At 35.1% G+C, this 25,695-nt stretch overlaps 1 protein-coding gene across 7 annotated transcripts in view; it reads left to right on the top strand.

Annotated features, from left to right (window-relative positions):
• LOC106881694 (KAT8 regulatory NSL complex subunit 1) overlaps nucleotides 1-24,391 on the top strand; it is a 102,020-nt gene extending 77,629 nt beyond the window's left edge. For all 7 annotated transcript variants that reach the window (XM_052967360.2, XM_089351185.1, XM_052967362.2 and 4 more), the window contains 6 exons: nucleotides 8,068-8,164; nucleotides 16,130-16,212; nucleotides 16,880-17,071; nucleotides 18,510-18,780; nucleotides 19,371-19,560; nucleotides 20,900-24,391. In XM_052967360.2, the coding sequence (XP_052823320.1) occupies nucleotides 8,068-8,164; nucleotides 16,130-16,212; nucleotides 16,880-17,071; nucleotides 18,510-18,780; nucleotides 19,371-19,560; nucleotides 20,900-22,021 (1,955 nt within the window). In that variant the 3' untranslated portion in view covers nucleotides 22,022-24,391. The remainder of the gene's footprint in view (nucleotides 1-8,067; nucleotides 8,165-16,129; nucleotides 16,213-16,879; nucleotides 17,072-18,509; nucleotides 18,781-19,370; nucleotides 19,561-20,899) is intronic.
• Nucleotides 24,392-25,695: the final 1,304 nt, after the last annotated feature.

Genomic DNA, 25,695 nt, shown 5'->3' with positions numbered 1-25,695 from the left:
AATGTCTGCTTTTCCATGCTTGCATGGGTTTGACATAATTAGTTAAGGCAATTTTTCTACAGCCAGATACCCCCACCTCCCTGTTGCAAATCCTTGGTTTCAAGCAAGATACTATTTTTCCATGACATGCTTTTCAAGAACGTTTGGAAACGTACACTACTTCTGTGACAGTGATGATTATTTGCAACTTGCATGATATTAAGACAGATATACACACACACACACTGCAGGTTTCTTTTAGTTTCTATCTATCAAATCTCATAAAGCTTTGTCAGCCTTAGACTATTTTAGAAAACACTTGCCCAAAGTGGTGTGTTACTGAACCTGAAATCATGTGGTTAGGAAGTAAACTTCTTAACTATGCAGCCATGATATCATTAAGTTGACTGATAATATGTACTGTTACATAATACATTTTAAAAACTTAAATTCAGAGAAACATTCTGTTCTCTTTATCATAGCTGTATGATTGTATCTACCAGGAGAAACATTGCTGTTTGGGTGATTAACAAGTTTATATATATAAATATATGTACACACACACACACACACACACTTGCGTCTATGTACAGAGATACCTTATTCAATATGTATTTTTCTAACTTTTAAAGAAATTCTGAAACATATAAAATAATGCAATAAGTTTAAAGCCTAAGTTTCATTAGTAGATAGTGAAAACAACTTAAAAGCACTTTATAACTACTATAAGAGAATAGTGGAATCTGAAAGTACTTAAATTTACTGGGAACAGTTTCTTTTGTATCTTTAAAGCTATGATTGTTATAACAATATTGTCATGACAATATAAGTCTGCATAAATTAGACAGGTGGTTGGAAGTGACTAAGGAGTGAATCTAGGTTTAACTCGGGAGACAAATACTGTGAATGAGAACTGTATAACAGTGAGCAATGTTCCCTCTAATTTTTTGTTTTGGTGTGTGTACAGAAATTTACTTCTGTGCAAATTTTGTCTTTGTTTCTTTGCAAAGCATGTGTGCATCCATGCATATAGCCACCACTCAGATTTCTTGAGTAAAATATCTAATCTCATCTCAAAAAACCCTGGTATGCACAAACTCATTGCTCAGAGGAAACACTGAAAGTAAGGTATGTTGTTGTTGTTGGCACTCCGTCGCTTACGACGTCGAGGGTTCCAGTTGATACGATCAATGGAACAGCCTGCTCGTGAAATTAACGTGCAAGTGGCTGAGCACTCCACAGACACGTGTACCCTTAACGTAGTTCTCAGGGATATTCAGCGTGACACAGTGTGATAAGGCTGACCCTTTCAATTACAGGCACAACAGAAACAGAAAGTAAGAGTGAGAGAGAGTTGTGATGAAAGAGTACAGCAGGGTTTGCCACCATCCCCTGCTGGAGCCTCGTGGAGCTTAAGGTGTTTTCGCTCAATAAACACAACACCCGGTCTGGGAATCGAAACCGTGATCCTATAACTGCGAGTCCGCTGCCCTAACAAACTGGGCCATTGTGCCTCCACGAAAGTGAGGTATAGACTTTGAGAAAAGATTGTGTTAAAAGTAAAAGCAACATTTTTATTAAAACAATAACATCTTAAAATTTTAATTTTAATATCATGATTGATCCAAAAGTTGTTTTTTGAGTTTTAGTTACATATATCTATAGTTATCTATAGTATATCTATATATATATACTTACAGTTACAATAAGGATGTAAGAGAGTAGAAATAAGTACAATTGGCTTGACACTATATAAAATGCATGATATAGAAGCAGTTAATGTTATATAATGACTAATTTACTCTGAAGAACCTCCTAAGAATAGATGCTCTACATATCACCTCTTGTGATTTGGAAACTTCCAGATTGCTACATTGTAGCATGTTAATTCTTCTTGTTTCCATATTTCTGATGAAATATATTGCTTCTGTTTCAAATTAATTTTGTAAATACTGAATAATTTAGTAAAATAACTTTGTCGTTACTAAGCTGGTGTTTGGAACTTCAATTTGCATAAAATTTTGATGTAAGTTTTTAATTTAGATCACTTCAAGAGAGGAGGCTTGTATTGTAGAACCAGGGTGGTCTTGGACAGTTTGTTATCAAAAGGATTAATATAGTTCTCTGATTTTAAACTTTGGTGTGTCACAGGAAGGTTCAGATGTTTCCCTGCATACTTGCTTCTGCACATGAATTATATTCTTGTGGTTACATCACTCACATGTATTTTATATCACTCTTTATTTCCTTGTTTCCTTGGTCACCATTTGTGCCCAGGCATCATTTGCATGCAAGGGCAGATATGCACCGTTTCCATGAACAAAGACCTTGGAAATCTCTTATAAACATGTCAAGCTAATTTCATTCAATAGTATGAAGACACAGTCACCACACACACACACACCAAGTAAAGAACTAAAACTGAGTCTTCTCTATATTCTTCACTCGTTGCAACTAAAATTTTCCTAATCTGCAAATACTTGTCTTTGCAATCTTTGCCAGAACAACTTCAATTCTGTACATTTGAGTGCTGCTGTAAGATGTAAGTGCACTCCCCAAATTAGCTACTGCTCACATGTCTGATAGTGCTGTTGTTACTACTACACAGGCAAGCTTTCTCTACTACATTAAAAAAAAAGAAAAAAAGTAGGCCATCCAACTAATTGAAAAATTTTCTGTCACTAACACTTTACAACCACTTGCCCACTGATGCACTGTGTCCTCTTTCTGTCTTTTCTACCACTATAGCGTTTCCTATTCTGCTGAACTTATGAGCTATGTATTGTTTTATCTACACTCCTATTTTTATTATGCCTCAACCCCAAAATCCTTGGCGCGATTCTTTATCCCCAGAACTCTTTACTTTTTTAATTATCTCTCAGTCTATGTTTTCCCTGCAGCTAATAACATCAACCACACGAATCTGAGGCTACTACCTGCAAGAGTTGGAAACATTTTCTCTGCTTTAAAAAATTATCAAGACAGTCTTTTTTAAATACTATTTGGCTCAGAATTGGTGTCATTTTAAAAAATATAGATGGTGTGACTTAGTGTTTTTTTTCTTTTGAGTTATCCAAAACTGAATTTGATAGAAATAATTGATTTTTTTTATCTACAGACATCCAAAAAGTGATGAATAGATTTATTGTGTAATTAGTGCATAAAAATAATGCAGTCATAACGAGGAGTGCTAATTTGTTTAATTTTGTATAGGAAAGCAAGTGTGAACACTATTTTGGAATATTTGGAGATTTAAAAGAAACAAATCATACACCGTTACATTTTACTATTTAGGAAACATTGAAATTGTTTTTTTTAAAATAGAACTGAAGACTTGTTTCCAATTGTTTGGTGCAATGTATTAATTCTTGATGTCCATAAAATATCTTTCAAAAACTACAGGAAAAAAATTGTTACATAGTTATAATTAATTGGCCATCATTAATGATGTAGCACATGCTTTGTATCAGATTTAGCATTATGTAATTAGAAAATTTTTTTTAATGGGAACTATAGGCATGACTGTGGGTAAGAAGCTTGCTGACCATGTGGTCTTGAGTTCAGTCCCACTGCATGGCATATGGGGCAAGTGTCTTCTGCTTACAGTCCTGGACTGGCCAAAGCTTTGTGAGTAGATTTGATAGACGGAATTGAGTGAGTTTTTGTGCTGTGTTTGTTCCCCACCACCTCTTGATAACCGGTGTTGGTTTGTTTATATTCCTGTAGCTTAGTGATTTGGCAAAGTAGAGCTATAGGACAAATACTAGGCTTCAAAAATAAGAACTGGGATCAATTTGTTAAACTAAAATCCTTGGAGATGGAGCTCCAGCATGGCCACATTCGAATGACAACAAGTAATTGATAAAAGGTCTTAGAATAAGATTGTTTTCAGACTAGATGGTTGTAATGCCCTGCCTTCAGATGAAGTGTTGAATTTCAAAGTTATAAGGAACAAATCACCTGCCTAACTGGTAATTAACCAATTGAATAGATTTGACAGAGATTATTTTTTAAATAATTAATTGTATACTATCAAATTGTATATAGAATAGTTTTAGAAATAACTGAAAACAGTATTTATGTATTTTATGATATCAAAAAGCTAAGACATGAATCTAGCAATTTGCAAGCATTTTACTTTTCAATAATAGATTTTTTATTTATTTGGAAAAATGTTTTAACTGATGTAATTAATAACTTTTACATAAAAAGCAAGTTAGATTATCTGCAATACATTTATCCAACCATGGTAGGGTTAAAATTAGGGTTAGCTAATTAATCCTTTAAAAAGTTTTTTTTTATAATGGGCAGAAGGCTTGAATTTTTGGTGGGATAGGGGGCTAGTAAATTACATTGACTTCAGTGCTGAACTGATCCTTTTGGTGGAATTGAATTCAGAACATAAAGATGGACAAAATGCTACTAAGCATTTTCTCTGGCATCTTAATAATTCTGCCAGCTCACCATCTTGGGGTTAGCTAATAATGGTTTCAAATTTTGGCACAAGGCCAGTAATTCCTGAGTGGTGGGGTAAGTCAATTACAGTGACTAGGGTCAATGTAATCGACTTACCTCCAATGTAATATTTTATCAATCCTGAAAAGATAAAAGGCAAAGTTGACCTTGGCAGAATTTTAACTCAGAATGTACAGACAGGTGAAATACTGCTATGCATTTTGCCTGGCAAACTTACGATTTTGCCAACCTTAGGGTTAGTTAATAATAACATCTAGTTTAAATAAACAATAGAAACATCTCCAATTTCTTCAGAAATGTTTTGGGTTGTCTCTGTTGCTTTGCTTGCTCAAAGGTCGAGTTAACCCTCAATAATTTCCTTTAATTTTAACCCTATTATGCTTAATTCTGAAGTTGAAAACCTTTCTGTCTCTTTTGCTAGACTGCTAAGTTAATTGGATGTCAAAACACCAATATCAGTTGTCAAGTGGTGGTGAGACCACACACACATGGGTTTCTTTCACTTTCTGTCTATCAAATCCACACAAGTCTTTGGTCAGCCTGAGGCTGTAAGAGAAGACACTTACCCAAAGTGCCACACAATGAGACTGAACTCGGAACCATGTGGTTGGGAAGCAAACTTCTTACTACCACATAGCCACACCTGCATATACAGAAGACCATTTTTCAGCAAGACTTAGAAAATAATTGTTTTAGTTGTGACGTTTCCTGCAAGTAATAAGCCTCTCCAAAACTTGCTGAAAGATCAGCATATGACATGCTGGTGATGTGTAGTTAAGAAAAGTACCAGACAATATACTGGGTAGCATTGTGTTTGACTAAAGACTCTTGAATGTGATACTCTAGCAGTCCAAAGACTAAATCCAGTAAAAGAATGTTGGAGAATTGTTTAGAAATGGAATAATCCTCACTTATATTAGCAAATTATGAAGAGGCTATATACTTTGCTGAAGATGTCAAAAACTTAGGTAGAAAGAAACCTGCTCAAACTTGTCTCATGCTAGAGAAATGTAAACATTGAGTTGTTAGCTAAGCATTAAATGATATGCTAATATTCATTTACCTTCAGTTTAATTATTGTTTGCTGAAATGTAGAGTTGGCTGAATATGTTTATTGAATGGCTCTATTAAGTTTGAATTTCTCTTTTTTTTCTATTGTTAGCTTGTTTTCTATTTAGATTAGGAAATCTTTGAGGAATAATACAAGCAGATCTCAGTGCCATGCTTGTTACAAAAAGGGTGGATTCCAGTTGGATAAAAATATGATCTTCAGAACTGGCTAGTTTATATAGATGTGTGTGTGTGTGTGTGTGTATTTCAGCATAAATAAATACATATTTGAATGAGCATTTGTGCAATTAGTAGTTTTGATAATGATTTTTTTAAAGCAAGTTATTCTATGAAACTGCCTTCGGCTTCAATGACTGCTTCAATGCAGGACCGAAACCACTGACACTATGTTCTTTATTCATTTCGAACATCACTTGGACAATGCCAACCTTCAGTGAAGCTATGATATTATGAGGATGACGATTAGTCTCCCTTTCAGAAGTGCTCCACACACAGTTGTCCATGGGGTTCAAATCTGGTGAGTTTGGAGGCCACATATTGGTATTGTCTGACAACCATTCTTGGGTAACTAGGGCTTTGTGAGAAGGTGCTGAGTCTTGTTGAAACATGTATGACCTTACATTGCATACTTCATCAATCCAGGACTTGATAACAGTTTCCAGTACCTCAATGTATTCAGCAGCATTGATTCTAAGACCCTATGGGAAAAAGTGGAGAGGCATCACATGACCTTCACTACTCACCACTCCTAAAACCATCACAGTTGCTGGAAATTTTGTGTGCATCACTCTGGGTACTTCAGAAGGATCTGCACATAACTACCTGTCATTTCTTCTGTTAGACTTTTGGTCCTGGTCAGAGTTTTTTTCGTCAGCAATGGACCTCATTGATCTTCTGGGGTTTTCATTGATAATGTTTTGAACATGTATAAATTCTGGTGTCCTTTTAGTGTCTGAGCATTGTGAATATTTTTTTCTCTTTGAAACATTGTCACCACATATCTCCAGTTCCAACCGAACTTTGTGTACAAATGATCTTGCAACATTTAGAAAGTTGCTAATTTTTAAATCACTGTGGTTTGCATGTATAGCAACTACGACTGCATGTCTATTCATTTCTTGAGTTAGCGTGATATCTTGAAAGGGTTATCTGAAAGAAAAAAAAATGATACATTAAATAATTTGAAGGTGTAATGAACTAAAATTGAAATGTTCTCAAATACCCCTCACACCCTCTCTCTGTGTGTGTGTGTGTGTGTGTGTGTGTGTGTGTGTGTGTGCAATGCTATCATGATAGCATAGATATTTTGGTGTATAGTTCTTAATTAAAATCATGTTCTGTCCAGTTTTTTTTAACTTTAATTACTTGGTTTCCAAAGTTTATTTTGAACTAGCATTTTATGGAAATCTTTGTTGGTGTATATCACAAGAACAATAGTCATATAAACAAGATAAAACCTTTTTGTTACCATATTTCTGTAGAAATATACCACCTTTCTTTCAATTAGTGCTACAGTTAACAAAGAATTTAGTAAAATAACTACTATTAAGCTGGTGCTTGGAACATAACATGAAATTTTGCTGAAAGATTTAAATTTAGATCACTCTAAAAGGGGAAGTTTGTATCCAATGAAACCAAGCAGTCTCAGGTGGTTTGGTACCAAAAGTGTTAGAGAGTACATTGTTTTGCTTTGTTACATATTGATCAAAACCGTTGCATTTTAGTAGGTCTCTATGATGAGCCATTTTAAAATCAATCTTACAACTATTAATTCACAATAAAATTTTCTCTTTGTACCTGCTATTGATCTTAACTTGACCTTCAAACGTTGCATTGATTTGATAAATTTGTAACGCTTGTGTAATTTTAGTTTTAAAAAATAAATGAAATTGTGAACAATAGTCTCACTAAATATTTGCTTTTCTAAAGAGAACTTTGCGTACTTTAGATAACAAGTGCATACAAAAGGTTTATAGTCCTTTTATTTTACAAAATGACTTGCAATAGACAGTGGTCAGTCATAAATCATGATTGAAATTTAGTGAATATATAAAAGCCTCTTGTTTATTTGAATGTTTCACTTTCCTTGTAAATCAATCATTTTTTAAAACCTACTCTGATTAGCCTACATTAGCTATGATTTAACTATTTGATTATTTTAGTTATCATTCATATTTATTCTCTTTGACAATTTCTGAATAGCTATTGAATTATAGTAGCTAATCCTCTCATTTTAGCCAGTCATACTTAAGGTGATGCTTATCAAACTATCCTTATTTGGTACAGACTTCACTATTTCTTTTAACCCTTTCTGTTTCTCTTCAATGATACACTTCATAGCTTCAGGTTTTTTGTGTTAGTCTTTCATATAATTTTAGATTTAGCAACTTAGTTTTTCATTGCCTCTAGCTGTTTTTAATATGATAAAGTATATATGAATTCATACATGCACACTCTTGAAGATTTTATACATTTAAGTTCTTGGAGTATTTTATAGCTCCCCCTCTTTCTCACATGTGATTTTTTTTTTTTCTGTTTCAGAAATTCCATTACCTGTTCATTTTGAAGCACTGTTAAAAAGTGGTGAATGGCAGAACAAACCTTCCCCTAAGCCAACTAAATCAACAAATGAACGCAGGTATGTGTTTATTTGTCTGGATGGGTATACCTGTCTATATATATTTATATGTCTGTTACACTCTTAAAGTTTTCAGCTGAAGGTAGAGGAGTTATATTGAGTAAAGTGGCTGACAAAAGGAGAGCATAGTGAGTGTTTAGTGGGGGAGAGGTAAAATAAAAAACACTGATATCATTTAAAGAAAGAGCAGCAGTTCTGAACAAATTAGCAGGCAAAATGAGGGAGTAGGGGTGGGTGTTAATAATAAAAAAGAGATGTGATATATATATATATATATATATATATATATATATATATATATATGTATATATATATATGAATGCTATACAAATGTCAGTGCACATATGCTCATGTTACACTAAGAAGTAAGAACTGTAGTAATTTTTTTCAGGTGTTAGGGTTATAGGGTAGTGGAGGCGCAATGGCCCAGTGGTTAGGGCAGCGGACTCATGGTAATAGGATCGCGGTTTCGATTCCCAGACTGGGCGTTGAGTGTTTATTGAGTGAAAACACCTAAAGCTCCACGAGGCTCCGGCAGGAGATGGTGGTGAACCCTGCTGTACTCTTTCACCACAACTTTCTCTCACTCTTTGTTTCTGTTGTGCCTGTAATTCAAAGGGTCAGCCTTGTCACACTGTGTCACGCTGAATATCCCCCGAGAACTACGTTAAGGGTACACGTGTCTGTGGAGTGCTCAGCCACTTGCACGTTAATTTCACGAGCAGGCTGTTCCGTTGATCGGATCGACTGGAACCCTCGACGTCGTAAGCGACGGAGTGCCAACAACAACAGCAAGGGTTATAGGTTAGACTGTTGGTTGGTGGAGAATGTAGGGGTTCCTTGCCCCCTTTATTGAATTACAATTTGTTTTTTTGGAATTCTCATTTGAACACTTACACTTTACTGCAAGTGATTGTTGTCTGCTAAACAGTGAAGACTGAGCCCTTAATATTTTTTTTTATATTTGAAATATGAACAGTGATAAATGGCATACAAAAAGGTATAGGGGTCTGGTAAAACAAGCAGTTTGGTATTAGGAAACGGCATCCAGCTGTAGAAAATTTGCCTCAGAAAAAGTAGCTGTTAAAATGATGTGTGTTTGAATCTCCTTAAATTGGTACTGTAGTTGTGAGTTTCACTATCATACAAGCAGTGTCTTTCATTTCCAGTATTCTGTGAAAGCATGTCTGGCTATGGGGGAAAATTACCTTTCTTGAAAACAAGAGGGGTGGTGACAGGAAGAATATCCAACCATCAAGAATTTGCCTCATTAAACTCCATCTGACCAGTGTAAACATTTACATAGAAACAATGAGTGTTAACATGATGATGATGATGATGGTAGAGGAAGTAATGTAGACAATTAATTCAGGGTAATTAGAGAAAGTGTTGAATCAGTTTTAAACTTAATTGTAACTGATGTAATATTTAGTAAAATTAATTTTAAAAAAAAAAGGTTGCATCATAATTCAAAATTTTTATTATATAAACCTATTTATAGCAGAATTTAATAAATACAATAACCAGGTTTTATGAGATAATTGAAATGATATATAAGTGAATGTATTGGAATTGTTGTTGTTGTTGTTGGCACTCCATCGCTTACGACGTCGAGGGTTCCAGCCGATCCAATCAACGGAACAGCCTGCTCATAAAATTAACGTGCAAGTGGCTGAGCACTCCACAGACACGTGTACCCTTAACATAGTTCTCAAGGATATTCAGCGTGACAAAGCTGACTCTATGAATTACAGGCACAACAGAAACAGAAAGTAAGAGCGAGAGAAAGTTGTGGTGAAAGAGTACAGCAGGGTTCGCCACCATCCCCTGCCGGAGCCTTGTGGAGCTTTAGGTGTTTTCGCTCAATAAACACTCACAACGCCCGGTCTGGGAATCGAAACCACGATCCTATGACTGTGAGTCCACTGCCCTAACCAGTGGGCCATTGCACCTCCACGTATTGCTATATTTATAAGTTAATATGAGGATTTTTTTTCTTCATAACAAAAAGATTCATTCTGTATTTCACTGTCAAATTATTAATAGTTTGGGTGTTCTAAACAGTGACCAGAATATAATAAGCAGGTTGGATAAAGTTTAAGAAATTATTAGCTCTACTGGAACAAAAATTTCTCCCTCAGTGTGAAAGGCAGATTGTGTAATTCTTGTAAGAAAAGTATGATACTATATGGGGAGTGAGAAGTAGGTCTGGAATGCAGATGATTTGAAAAGATCAGAAAGAAATGTATTTGGTATGCTTTACTGTTTGTGTAAAGAAGCATGAGTAAGGTGAGAATATAACTGGGTATCAAACGTAGTATGGCAGACTGAGGAAGACTTTGAAGTAATGTCGACTGAGATTGATCTCACAATGTTGCATCTCAACAAGGGGATACATGCTATGCTGTAGAAGACTCAACCTCTTGTTGCAAACAAGACAAAATGTACATTCAAATAAAGGCAGGAATGGATTGTTGGAATACATACACACACACACATATACATACATATACATATATATATATATATATATATATATATATATATATATATATATATATTGACTTTAAATAGAGCTCAAAACTGATCCATTAAAAATACTTTATTATAATAATAATAATGAAAATGACCTATGAACAACAATAAAGTATTTTCAATGGATCAGTTTTGAGCTCTATTTAAAGTCGATATATATATATATATGTATATACAAAAACTCAACTGTGAGTATTTTGCTAAGTTTGTTAACAGAAACTATATTCTTTTGCCAAATTTTTGGTATAAAAGATATATATATAAACACACACACGCACGCACGCACGCACACACACACACACATACATACATACATACATACATACATACATACATATGTATATATAGGTTCAAAAAAACACAAAAAACAATAACAAAAAAACAACAAAGTGAGGACGTGATACGGATAGTGTTATTGGCCGCTCGGGAAAGGATGGAGAGAGAGTATGACGTTTCGGGCGGAGCCCTTCGTCGGAAAGACAGAAGGTTCGGAGAATGGAAAACCGGAGGCAGAGGAAAATGGCACCGATGCCCACGAGGTTACATTGTGAAAGGACCAGAAGAGGAGGTGGTGGGGGGAAAGTTCTTTCTAAGACAGGAGAGTGAAAAGGGAGGTGAATATCTGTGCGTGCGCTAGAGTCTGCGAGTGTGTGTTTGATAACAGAACGTGTGTGTGTGTGTGTGTGTACATGGTTTGGTGGTTTATCTGTTAGTGTGTTTGTGTGACATAGTGGAAGGAATTAGTAGCAGGAATAGTTAGTGGGTGCTTATGGACAATAGTTAGTGGCGGGTCAGCAGGCAGCTTTTGAGTTTGTGTGGGGTTGTAGGTGTTGGGTGCGTGTGTGTATGTGTGTTTTTGTATGTGTATGTTTTTGTGTGTGTATGTGTATATGTGCGTTGCTGTGTACGTGTGTGTGTGTGCGTTTGCTATTGTATGTGCGTGTGTTGTTTATGCCCATGTGTGTGATTGTATGCGTGTCTGTGTGAGTGTGTTGTGTTGGTGGGAAGTGCGTGTGTGTGTGGATGTGCGTGTGTGTGTGTGTGTGTGTGTGGGGTTGTGAGTGTTAGGTACGGGTGCGTGTGTGTGTCCGTGTGCGTGCGTGTCTGTATATTGTGTATGTTTTCGTGCGTGTCGTGTATGTGAGTGAGTATTGTGTATGTGAGAGGTGTATGTGTGTGCGTGCGTATGTGTGAGAGCGTAAGGATGTGTGCCAGGTATGTGTGTTATTTTGTGTGTGCACTCCTGTGTGTGTGTGTACATGTGTATGTACGTGTATGTAGGCGTGCGCATATATATGGGTGTGTGTATAGGACTGTGTAAGGTGTGTATCTCTACCACTGTGCGTGTGTGTGTGTATATGTGCGTTCGTCTGTGTGTGTGTGTGTGAGGACGCGCATGTATGTTTGTCGTGTGTGGGCGGTATATATGTAAGGTGTGTGTGGTAGGTGTATGGGAGGTATGTGTGAATGGGGGTATGTATGGGTTGTCAGATGTGTGGGAGGTATGTGTGAATGGGGGTATATATGGGTTATGTGTGCAAGGGTGTGTATGCTTGGGTGTGTATGTTTGCGTGATTGTTAGCGTGTGTGTGTGTGTGCGTTTGTATAAGTGTGTTGGCGAGTCTGAGCGTGGAAGTGCATGCATGTGTTGTGTGTGTGTGTGGTGTGTTGGGGGGTAGGTGTGCTTACATGTGTGTGTGTGGGTATGTGTGCGTGTAGGAAGGGATGAATATATATATATATATAAATATATATATATATATATGGACATATTTGAACCTTTTGCTTATTTTGTACCTGTTAAGACCCCATCTGCTGCTCCACTTATCTATTTATCTTCTCATTTCTTTGTTAATTGATGTTGCCACTTTTTCCTTACATAGACAAGCACTATATGAATTATGTATTGTTAATGTTTAACTTGTAAATTGCTTTATTTTGGATTAAATACCTAATTTAATATAAAAAGTGAATAAAATTTAAATATATGCGTTTCCTCAGGATTGGTTATTGAAGTAGCCTATGAGTTCCATGCATTGTATTGAGGGCAGTATGATACGTGTGGTTTTTACCCCTTTAACATTTAAACCGGCCATTTCCAGCCCAAGTATTCTGCCTGATTTATGTTCGAACTTACCAGATCCAGCCTCTTACATCAACTCTACAATGTCATTCTAAAAATAAACTATGGCATCATTGAAATCTCAAAGCTATGAGATAATGCATGATTATTTCAAAACAATGTGAATAAATAAATATCAAATTTGATGAGTAATGTGAACGTTAAAGGGTTGATAAAGGGCTTAAAAATACTTTGGGTGTGGTTAATGTTGGCAGAAAGGAGGTCATAGAGTGAAGTAATCCATTTCATTTGTACTATACTTTCTCATAAACATGACCTACATAGTATATCAACTGAAATGTCATCATGCTCTGATAACTGGCTAACTTGTACAAGAAAAATGCTTTCTGTTAGGTGATTACCATTCTGTAATCATACCCGTATGAAACGTATTGAATAGAAAAAAAAAAATGCAGATGTGATTGTGCAGTTGAGAAGTTTGCTTCTTAGAGATATTTGGATTCTGGGTGTTTTCTATAACCTCAGGCTGACCGAAGCCTTGTGAATGGATTTAATAGGCAGACATACTCTTGTCTGGACCATTACGCGTTTGTTGTGAACAAACATCGTACAAATGATGTTATTCATTTCCATATCTGACCAAGAGAAAATATTATCTTGCTTAGAAACAGTTGAGGGTTGGTAACTAGAAGGCCTTAGCAAATCTGTTTCAACAAATTCATCTAACCCATGCAAGTATCATGATGATAACTGTTATTTGTCACTTTTGGTATACAGTTTTAGTATAAAATGGCTTATATGAACGCTCATTTTTCTCAAAAGTGATGAACATACAACATGACTGACGTTCAGCTAAATTCAAAAATGTTTTTTGAAAGGTTTCTGTCTCTCGGTAGATTTAAAATACTAATAAAATGTTTCATTTTAGTTGAGTGGGCGTTAGTATTTCTGAATATCACAAGCAATGAAAATAAAATTGAAGTCTTAGAAATTTACTTGAATAGAATGGTTCCTGTGGTGTAAATATCTGAGTTTGGAGAACTTGCATAGAAATTAGAGATAAGATGAAAATAGATTTTTTAAAATTATGCTTTTCCTTGTGATATTCTCCAATGGTTTTAAAAACAAAGACAACTTTCTCTGAAAAGAATAATATTGAAAAGAAAACCTACAGAAATTGTTCAACTAAGTATAGTGTTATGGTTAATTTTCTGGGTGTTTTTTGACCGAAATTTATTTTGTGTGTGTATGTGATTTTTTAAAAATATAAATTTTGATTTCTTGTTTGTATGTATCCATATTTTACCCTACAGTTTTGTGTGTGTCAGGGTGCTTTATTTTTATTTCATTTGGTAAAGTTTTGTATTTAAAAAGATAATGTAAATTACAACTTCTTCAGTAGTATTTACTAGTGATAACATAGAAAGTGATAAATTGGGAGCAATTTAAGTAGATGCAATTACGTTTTTACAGGTGAAAGTCTGATTTAGCACGAGACGGGTGTAATTTGGGTTTTAGAGGTTTGCTAAGTCATAGGTGTTAAAAGAGTAAACTCCCAACCTTTATTAAGTTTATGAGAAGTAAAATGTTATTGTGTGATATTATTTGCATCGTTTCACATCAGTTTTTCCTTGCTGACTTGGTTTAGAGAGATCTGCTGCACAGTATATCATCACTTGTTTCCGTCTTACTTTGCTAATATTAGGACAGGACAGTTTTTCACTCATCAGTCTTCGTCCTTTTCTATTATGTCTGAATGCAGTCATATTGACCGATTCCTTTAGTGTCCATCTACTCTGTCATTATGCTATGTTTATCTTGTATACTATAGTAAATGGTTGAGTGGTGATCATGATTCACACTCTGACCTCTCTTAGTAACTCATAATAATTTGTCTTGTTTTTTTAAGAATTGTTCATTAATCTGAACTGGTAAAATTTGCACCTCTTTGTAACAATGCCAATGATCTGCCTTTTTGAAAAAGGCCCTCAAATGTGTTTTCCATTAAAAAAAAAAAAGGGCCTATGATGATAATTCATATGAAGATTTAAGTGTATAGATGAATGTAGCCAATTTGAGATTCTTGTACAGTGAATAGGTATTTAGCATTGAAACCTGCCATATTCAGCCCAGGTATTCTACCTGCTTTATGTTCAAACTGGCCAGATCCAGCCTCTTACACAACGCAAACTCTACAAATTCATTCTAAAAATAAACTATGAGATCATTGAAATATCAAAGCTATGAGATAATGCATGATTATTTCAAAACAATGTGAATAAATAAGCATCAAATTTGTTGAGTAATGTGAACGCTAAAGGGTTGATAAAGGGCTTAAAATCACTTTGGGTGTGGTTAATGTTGGCAGAAAGGAGGTCATAGAGAAGGACATTTCATTCAATGCATGGAACTCAGGTTATTTGTTTAAAAATCAATTCATTCGATTTAGTAACCAATCTTGGGGAAATATGTATAAATTTCATTCACTTCTGTATCAATTTATATTAAATGTAAAATTTAATATAAATTTAATGTAAATTTACAAGTTAAAAACTAACAATGCATAATTCATATAGTGCTTGTCTATGTAAGGAAAAAGTTTACATTTGATACCTAAAGTATCAGTTTCATAGTAATTTGTGTAAAAGTGGGAGGTAGGAAGAATCACAAACAGCATATGTATGTTCTATTTTCACGTGGCTAATATAGATTAATACAGGGGTTTTCAAACTGTGGTCCACGGATCACAGGGGGTCCGTAGACAGCAAATACTTTTTATGGGCAATTTGATTTTATATATGTTTTTTAATCGAAATCTTTTAATTGGCAATAAACCTATTTGTTAAATACTGTTAAATAAATAAATGTAAAAATATATGTTATTTTAAGCAAATATTTATGTATAAATTTCATAAGCGTTTATATACTGTGCAGCAGATCTCTCTAAACCAAGTCAGCAAGGAAAAACTGATGTGAAACAATGCAAATAATATCACACAATAACATTTTACTTCTCATAAACTTAATAAAGGTTGGGAGTTTACTCTTTTAATACCTATGACTTAGCAAACCTCTAAAACCCAAATTACACCCGTCTCATGCTAAGGTAAAGCCTGAAATATAAAGTCAAAAAGTTTGAAAACCCCTGGATTAATATAATTTTCTGAATTTAGGCAGTGAGAATCGCACAGGGTTGTGTACAAGTATATGAAAAAATATAAAAATTGAATTTTAGAATATTTTTTTTTAAATGCTCTTTTTAAATTTAGCCCTATAAAGCTTTACTTACAGGCATTTGACTTTTCAAACATTTTACACAACTTGATTCTGATCATTTATATTTCCAGAAGGCAAAAACTTTTACAAAATGAAGCTCGACGTACCAGCAAAAAGTTGAAAAATGCTGCAGCAGTATTGCTGTCATCAGCGAGTAAGTGTCTTTACAAATACTTATTAAATTTATTTCTTTAAATAAATAGAATCACTAAATGGATATGAAAATGACTTAATGACTCTTATCCTGTCATTCGTGTTATCTCTTGTATCTTGACAGTGCTGCATACTCTAATTATACCCATCATCATCATCGTCGTTTAACGTTCACTTTCCATGCTAGCATGGGTTGGACGATTTGACTGAGGACTGGTGAAACCAAATGGCTACACCAGGCTCCAATCTGATTTGGCAGAGTTTCTACAGCTGGATGCCTTTCCTAACGCCAACCACTCAGAGAGTGTAGTGGGTGCTTTTACGTGTCACCCGCACGAAGGCCAGTCAGGCGGTACTGGCAACGGCCACGCTCAAAATGGTGTATTTTATGTGCCACCCGCACAAGAGCCAGTCCAGGGGCACTAGCAACGATCTCGCCCATCTTGGTTAAAATAGATGGTTCTTCCAGCACATTTCTAGAAATGTGCAACTTAGTCTTAACCATTGTTGCAGAAAATTAACAACTGATAAATTACATTTACTTTGTGTATGTGTAAATATATATGTAAATATATATATGTATATTTGAGAAGAGGTTTACAGAAATATGTTGGAGATTGTCAGGTATTAACTTATTTCTATTATACTTTATTATATTTTATTTCCAGAATTCAGAAGTCGATATGACAAAAAACCTGTACAGAAATCTCGTCCACCTTCAACTTCACCTGTCTCACTGACTATGACCACATCATCAGCCACATCGTCCTCTTTGCCTACAACTCCGCAAAACAAAGTGACAGATAAACGTCTCTGTAGAACTGAAATCAAGAAACGCAGGGCAGCACAGTTGGCTATTGGTGAGTTAATCAAATGACTGCAGTAGGTGTTCATCCTGTAGTATATGACTATTTGGTTTGGCAATTTTAATTTTATGCCTTTTCTGTTTTGATCAGAGCTATTTTCAAATATAACTTACACCTGAAAATAGCTATTCTGCAGTTTGCGTTTTTTTTTTTTGTGTGTGTGTGTGTGTGTGTGTGAAAGTTAGGTTAGACCTAGTAGTCAGGAAATTTTGGTCTAGAATCCTTGAAAATAAATTATACTCCTTTAATATTTGGGAAATTATCTTCAGAGAAACAGCAGCATGTTTGCCTTTGTCACTGTACCAGCACTGGTAAGAAGGGGAGATAATTCTTAAGTTAGCTTGTTTTGCAGTTTGACCTACTTAAATATTGAGTTTCATCATCGTCTTACATTTCTCTGTGCTGACCATTATGGCGCAAGTCAGTTATTTTGGAGAACACTTTGCTGTATCTTGCATTTTTGGCATGATTTCTACAGCTGGATACTTTTCCTTGAGACCAACCAATGAGTGCATGATATACATTCTATTGAGGCACTGATACTAGAGAAGTTTCCTTGTTCCAAGTGAGACTAAAGAGTTCTCTCTACATCACTCTTTTACACTGTTTCTGTTTATTCAATGTCACAAAACTGAGAAGTTGATGGAAAAAAAATAATAAAGGGAGCAAACCAGAATGTGCAGTATGAAAAATGAAAGGAAATAACTTACATGTTGGTTATTGGTACATCATGAGCTACATGATAGAGGTAGAAAGTGATAGGAAGGGGACATGGTGATGTCAATACCGAGTGGTAGTGACGGGTCTAATGGCGGGAGCAGGAGTGGCTGTGTGGTAAGTAGCTTGCTTACCAACCACATGGTTCTGGGTTCAGTCCCACTGCGTGGCACCTTGAGCAAGTGTCTTCTACTATAGCCTCAGGCTGACCAAAGCCTTGTGAGTGGATTTGGTAGACGGAAACTGAAAGAAGCCCGTCGTATATATGTGTGTGTAAGTGTTTGTGTGTCTGTATTTGTCCCCCCAACATCGCTTGACAACCGATGCTGGTGTGTTTACGTCCCCGTAACTAAGCGGTCCGGCAAAAGAGACCGATAGAATAAGTACTAGGCTTACAAAGAATAAGTCCTGAGGTCGATTTGCTCGACTAAAGGCGGTGCTCCAGCATGGCCACAGTCAAATGACTGAAACAAGTAAAAGAAAAAAGAGTAAAGAAAGATAATTGAATATAGGTGTATATAATGTATTTTCTCTTTTTTCCTCAATAATTATTTATCTACTTAATCTTAGAGATATTAATAGGCTAATAAGGAGTTGTATTTAATAATGATAAATTAAATTGGTACTATTTAAATTGTTCATTGATATTGTTTATTTAAACAGCATTTTTAAGCTTATTTTTTATTTTATTTTATTTTATTTTTTTTGTTCACAGCTCTGAAGAAATTACCTTCGCGTTCTCTTTCATTGGGCAGCGGCAGACTTGGAAAGCGGAGGTTTAGAATGACCTCTGAATCCTCTGGTTTGAAAGATGCTTCGTCTGCAATGAATTTTCCTTCATATACTTTTAAAGAAATGAAGGAAGCTACACTAAGGAAAAGACGTGGGGAGAGTGCCTTTGATATCAATAATATTGTCATTCCGTATAGTATGGCTGCTTCTACCAGAGTCGAAAAGTTACAATATAAAGAAATAGTAACGCCAAAGTGAGTTTTCATAAATAACTTTACATATAGGGGAAACACTGCCATTATGAGAATATCTCTTGTAGGATTGCAATTTAGAATTAGACCATTATCCAGTAAATACAATAAGATACCTTTCACATTTAAATACAATAAGATACCTTTCTTAACCCTTTAACATTTAAAACTGGCTAGATCTAGCCTCTCAAACCTACCTTACAATATCATTCTTTAAATAAATTCAAAACATGAATAAATAAGCATGACATTTGACACAGTAATTTGAATGCTAAAGGGTTAAAAAGTCCCTGCTGTTCAGTATTTGAGTCTCTTAGGGACCCTTTTGCTTGAAACATTTTACTTGTATTTCAAAGACATTGTAATTTAATTATAATTCACTTCATCATTGAACAATTGTAAACTTCTGCGATTGTAGTTTCTCCTTGTTTTTCTTGGGTTTTTTTTGGTCAGCTTTGAGTTTATGAATTCAAACTTCCAGTTCATGGTTTAAAAGGCTAAACGTATCCAAATAAATTTATTGACGTAAAGTAATTTAAAATCATTTCATAAATTTCATATCTTTATAAAAAGAAAATATTATTGTTTACTAGGTGGCGAGAAATTGGAGAAGATTCTTCTGAGTCTAAAACTGAAACTGAAGGAATCAATTCATCTGTAAAGTCTCCCTGTACCACAATAAAGGAAGCTATTTCTGGCAAGACCAATGGTATCATAGTTCCAGCTCATATTAAGAATGAAAGTGATGATGAAACTGAGACAAATGATGCTGAGGATGATGAGGTATGGTATCATACAATTGAAAATCATTAAGAAGAACAAGATCAGTGAAAATTAATTTAAGAACTTTTTTGTTCCCTTCTAACTCCATGTATTTATATAGCTATTTTTCTTTTTGAGGATGTTGGATTTATATTGAAAAAACAAGTATTAGGATTTTGCATGTAAATCATAATAGATTGTTCTAGCTTGGTTACTGCAATTTTTTTTTGGTCTTCAAAATGGTGACATTGTTAGTTCATGGCTCATGTAATTTGAGACCACTTGTGCTGTGAAAGTGCTGTTGTTGCAATTATATCCTCGTAATTTATGTGGATAATATTCATCTTCACATAAACTTTTGATATTAGCCACTATACTTAAATAATCACTTGATAGTAGCACTAGATTAATGTCTTGTGATTTCTATATTTTCTACATAGACTCATCATCATTTAAGGTCTGCTTTCTATGCTGGCATGGATTGGATGGTTTGACATAGAGTTGGCTAACTGGGAGCTGTCCAGACTCTAGTTGTCTGTTGTGACATGGTTTTTACGGCTGGATGCCCTTCTTAACCCAACCACTTAAGTGTGTGCTGGGTGCTTTTTATGTGCGTTTACACAGCACTGGCATGAGTTCTTTTAAGTGTCACTGGCACCTGAAAGGACAAGCCCATGTTTGTGGAGGACAGCGATTTTACTTAGCTTGATGAGTCTTATCAAGTACAACAAATTGCCACATTTCTCAGTCCCTTGTCATTTCCTCAGTGAGGCCCAGTGTCTGAAGATCCTTTCTCACCACTTCGTCCTGTGTCCCCTGGGTCTATCCCTCCCACAGGTTCCCTCCACAATTAGAGCTCGACGCTTTATGCTGCTGTCCCCATCCGTATGCATCACATGACCAAATTATTTTCAACAAATACATTATCCAAAAGTTTTTCAATCGGAGCAAAATCAGTTCAGTTTGCCTTATTCTAGTTGTAATCCCTTCTTGTCACACAAAATATCGGGGGAGGAGGCAGATTGGCTTTACATATGAAGTAAAGATTAAAAAGAAAATTCTTCATTTTGGAAATAAGATATTTTATTGCAAAATATTTAATATAAAATCCCTTAAAAAGGAGTGCAATTTGAAAATAATATTGAAAATAACAAATGTACATCAACTGGTGTTTAACTTAGAATTGGATGAGATGTTGATGATTCTAACTAAATTGGCCAGAATCATTTTACTCTAATTGATCCACTTAATATAATGAAATAATATTGATGATTGTATTACATCCTTCTTTGTTATAGCTGTTTTCAATAGTAGTTCAGTGATGAATATTTGAATATAATAAACTTTCATTTCTTTCCAGCTTCCCATAGAAGATCTATCTGATGAACTTTACATACAGCGGCATGCAAAGTGTGAAATTCAAGAAAAGAAAAGATTTGTATCATATTTTCAACATGGCAGGCGCAGTAATCGCTCTGTGAGGTTAGATGATTCTGATCCAATTTCTCCTGAATCTGTTAGCTTAATGGACAGCAATTCTATGGTTGGTTCTCCAACTCACTCATTGACTTCTAGCCGTCATGGCAATGAAAGCTTACACTCAGTGGCATCACAGTTTCCCCCTCTACCACCTTTGCTACAATTACAGGTTCAGTCCCCTTCCCAGTCTGTTACAAACCCAAACATACACAAACATCCTTCAATGCAATCTGTCACTGAGTCAAAGTCTTTCTTTGCATCAATAGACGACGCATCTGATGAATTAAAACAGCTGGAAAACCAACAAAATGTGTTTGACAAATCCTCTTTACTTCGTGAAGAAGTGGGGGATGTCAATAACAAACACCAACAGAGTCTGCTCACATCCTGTCAGTCAGCAAGTGGTTCTAAAAAACAGTCTTTTGAACAAACTCTCTTGAAATCAGAAGGAGCAGAACATTCTCATCAGATGCTGGCAGGTTATAAGCTATCGCCAGCATCATCAACATTTCATCATTCATCTAAGTTGACTCCTCCTCAAGCTTTTTCATTAGACAGTTGTTTACAGACTCGCCCTTCTACTCCAACCACTTACTCTGCTGGTCAGTTACTAAGATGTAATGATGAGCAGATTGGTAGACGCCGGAGTAGTTCTGTGTCAAGAACAGATCGTTTTTCATATGATGATGAAAACATGACCATCTCTCATGAAATGTTTGAGCATTTATGTGTTGAACCTTGGGTTCCACGGACATTCCCTCTTAGTGAAGAAGACGTTGAAAAATTACATGTAGGAAATTCCTCAGTGGAAGTACAGAAAAACCCTTCAACGACCTCTCCAGAAATTTCTCAAGCTGAACTAGCAACACCTGGAAGCAGCCATCCATGCTCTCCACTGCCCAGCAGTTCCTCCGCTTCAACTACTGAGGATGATCCCAACGATCCGGAGTGGAAGGTCATTGGTTCTAAATCTGGTATAGTACTTCGGCTTGCCAAAAGGTGACTCCAACTCCTTGGGATGGTAGGTGTTCTGATATAGTGGCACTGCTAGTGCTACTGCAGCTCCTTCCCATCACCATAACTGCCATTACTACTACATCTACTACTACAATGACATCCCTGCTAATTGGTTTTAAAGATATGTCACCAACTTGCATATATGGGGATGTAGTTAACTGGATTCTCCTTGGAGTTGACTAATGGTACGAGCAAAAAGGCGTCGTTGATGTCTTACTGGTGATGATGCTGTGTTCAGCTAAGCAAGCTAGCAAATATATTTGCTTCCTCACTAAGAGATGCATTAATGGAGAGAAAAGTAATACGTATGACCAAAAGTAAACACTTAATGCCCCCCACTCCCTATCCCCTCCATGTTTTTGATCCCAATTCTTAAGTGATTTTCTTTTTATGGTTATGTTTCTGTTACACACATACACACACAACTTTGATGGATGGAACTTTATTTTTCTCCATTTTTGTTCTCTTCTTCCTTAGTTTTCCAGGTATCCTCTTGAATAGGTAGAGGAGGTAAAAAAAAAAAGAAAATACTCTACTTACTTCTACCATGGGTGCCCCTCCATAAAAATCTATTGAGTGGGGAGGTTGAAGAGAGGATAGGTGATTGCAAGTAACTTTGGAGAAGTGCTATATGACAAAGGTGAAAAATCTTAATGAGCAAAACTTTTTTTAATTCTCTCCACACCCATTTCCTTTTACCTTTACAGTTCTCGGATATTTGCCTTATCTCTTTGTAAAATATAACTGTTGTGTTTGTTGGGGGGCTTTCAGAATGGCTTGATAATATTTCTTGAAGTTCTACTTGAATTAGTATAATGAGAGTGGCTGGATTTCTTTGTTTTTTTTTTCTTTATTATTTATATATTTTCTATGCTCTCTATGATCAGAAAAATCGTCTAGTACTAAAATGGAAAAATAAATAGTTTTAGAGGTTTAAATATTGTTTTTCTTTCTTTCTGTTAAATATTTAATTTTTTTTCTTCTTTTTATAAGGGAGTGCCCTACTTTTTCTATCTGTTCCTTCTGTTCTTTTTTTTCTTATTTGGACTACTGCTGGCAGTAAACCTTAAGATCATCCTGGGTGTTGAACATTGTTGTTTGTAATCCCACTTTTCACTTTATATATATATTTTTTTTTAGTCTCTTCCTGTTCTCGAACTATACCAATCCAGATTTGTGATTCAGTGGAAATTGCAAAAAAAAAAAAAGAAAAGCAAAAAAATTTTAAATTGCTATGTTTGGTATTTTAAAAATTGAATTAGATGTATTCCCTGTTTCGCTTCTTATTAAGATCTAAGTATTGAAATTATTGTTTTTGTCTTTTTATTTTTCCTTATGCATGGGGTCTACTTCAATTTAAAAACAAAATATTGTCAGTTATATGACTAATATTCACTTTTTATCTATCTTATCTCTGTTGGAGATGCAATGTTCAAAAGGTAACTTGAATTTGTTCAGTATAATATATAATTCACCATTATCTGATTCATCAGAGGGATTTTACAAACCCTTGAATGTCACCTCTACTCCCAAGGACTTCCTTATGTATATTTTATTATTTCCTCCCTCCTTTTCTTTCTAATTTTTTTTTTCTTTGCAATATCGTAAATCAAAAATAATCTAATATCTATAGCAATTGTCTTGTGCTCTCTTTTCTCTCCAATATTGCTGGTACATCCAACCACTCACTTGCCTATTTCCTGGTCAGTTAGCTCCTAATCTTTCAGCTTATCAAGTTCATTATTATCAAAGGAGGAGGGGGAAGAAGAAGAAAAAAAACAAAAATCAAGCTAAACAAAAACAAACAAAAAAACCCTTTCTTTGTCATATAGTGCTGCCTAAGGTTGGTCAATAATCTAATTCCCTTTCTTTACCTTAGTTATCACTTCATCGGTCCATTTCTACACAAGTGGAGTTGTGATTGTGTTTCAAATGCAGGTTTTTTTTAACCAACCTGGTTGTCATAACCCTGTCTTGTATTTTGATGTCTGGAATAATTTCTAGGAAATTAAAGGAGGAGGAGCTATATACTTAATACTGCATTTAGTTAATTCATCTGTGGAATCTGACTAATAATTATATATTAGTTCATTATGTTTGGGGCTACAGTTTTGGGTTTTTTTTTTCTTTTCCCCCCATCCAGTATATTTGGCTACAAGCTAACTTTAGTATCTCCTAAAAAAAAAACAAAAAAAAGTCGTAGCTAGCTCTGCCTCCAATTTAGCACTCCCAAACTGTACAACTTTTATGTTGAAATTTGCAAAATAGCAAGCTAACATAAAAAAAAAAAAACAGCAGAAAAACTTTAAAAAAAAACAAAGGAAAAAGAAAAAAATCAATAAAAGAAATTCTCGTATCATTTGTGTTATTATCATTATTCTATTTATTATAACCGGTATTTTACATTGTTTCTAATTTCAATGTATTGCTGTTTGAAATTGCTTTACTCTTAATCTAAGCAAATTTTTCTTGGAGTATTCTATGGGGTTCTAGAAATCGGTGCTGTAAGCATTAATTTGACTTTTATTTTGCTGTTTCCAGATAAAATCAATCTGCCTCTTACGATCTGATTACATCACTTATGTTGATTCCATCCCTATTTTCTCCAACTTCCATCTGCTAGAGTCTTTCAATTATCAATCCTTATACATTCACATGAACTATATGTAGTCTTCATCAGTTATGGTATTAGTAAAGTGGTTAATAGTGACCCAGGGGCGGGCGTATCTGTGCCTAAGCAAGTCAATGGTAAATACCTGTGAAGATTTTGGACATTAAGGATCCTGAGTTATTAGTGACTTGGATATGGAATGGTGCGATAATATTTAGGGCTAAAACTTGCTAATTTCCATCAAAATATTAATGTTATTAATAGGCGCAGGAGTGGCTGTGTAGTAAGTAGCTTGCTTACCAACCACATGGTTCCGAGTTCAGTTTCACTGCATGGCATCTTGGGCAAGTGTCTTCTACTATAGCCTCGAGCCGACCAAAGCCTTGTGAGTGGATTTGGTAGACGGAAACTGAAAGAAGCCCGTCGTGTATATATGTTTGTGTGTCTGTGTTTGTCCTCCCTAGCATTGCTTGACAACCGATGCTGGTGTGTTTATGTCCCCGTCACTTAGCAGTTCGGCAAAAGAGACTGATAAAGTACTAGGCTTACAAAGAATAAGTCCTGGGGTCGATTTGCTCAACTAAATGCGGTGCTCCAGCATGGCCGCAGTCAAATGACTGAAACAAGTAAAGAGTTGTCAAACATATTTCACATTAAATATTCTGACTACATCAAAATTATGTAAATTTTCTTTTTTTTTTCATCAATTTTGTAAACTATTTTCCTTAAATTTCATTAACTCTAGCATTCACATTATTTTGGTAAATGTAATGATTGTTTAATCAAATTGTTGTGTATTAAGCATGCATTACATTTGTAGCTTTGAAATTTCAATGATGTTTTTGTTTATTTTTAGAACAACATTGTAGGATGGCCTGATATGGTCAGTTTGAATGCTAAAAGATTAAATAATTCATAAAGCAGTAATGACACAAGAATAAAGTAATTGTTTTATATCAAAGTTTTTATTAATCATACTTCCTAATTTTATTTTAGTAATTTGTCAGGCAGGGGGAGCAATATGTTTGCTGCCCTACAATTTGCTGAAG

The sequence above is a fragment of the Octopus bimaculoides genome, chromosome 4, assembly GCF_046866305.1.
Source record: "Octopus bimaculoides isolate indiv1 chromosome 4, ASM4686630v1, whole genome shotgun sequence".
NCBI classification, from domain to species: Eukaryota; Metazoa; Mollusca; class Cephalopoda; order Octopoda; family Octopodidae; genus Octopus; species Octopus bimaculoides.
This window is presented reverse-complemented; position numbering and strand designations above follow the sequence as displayed.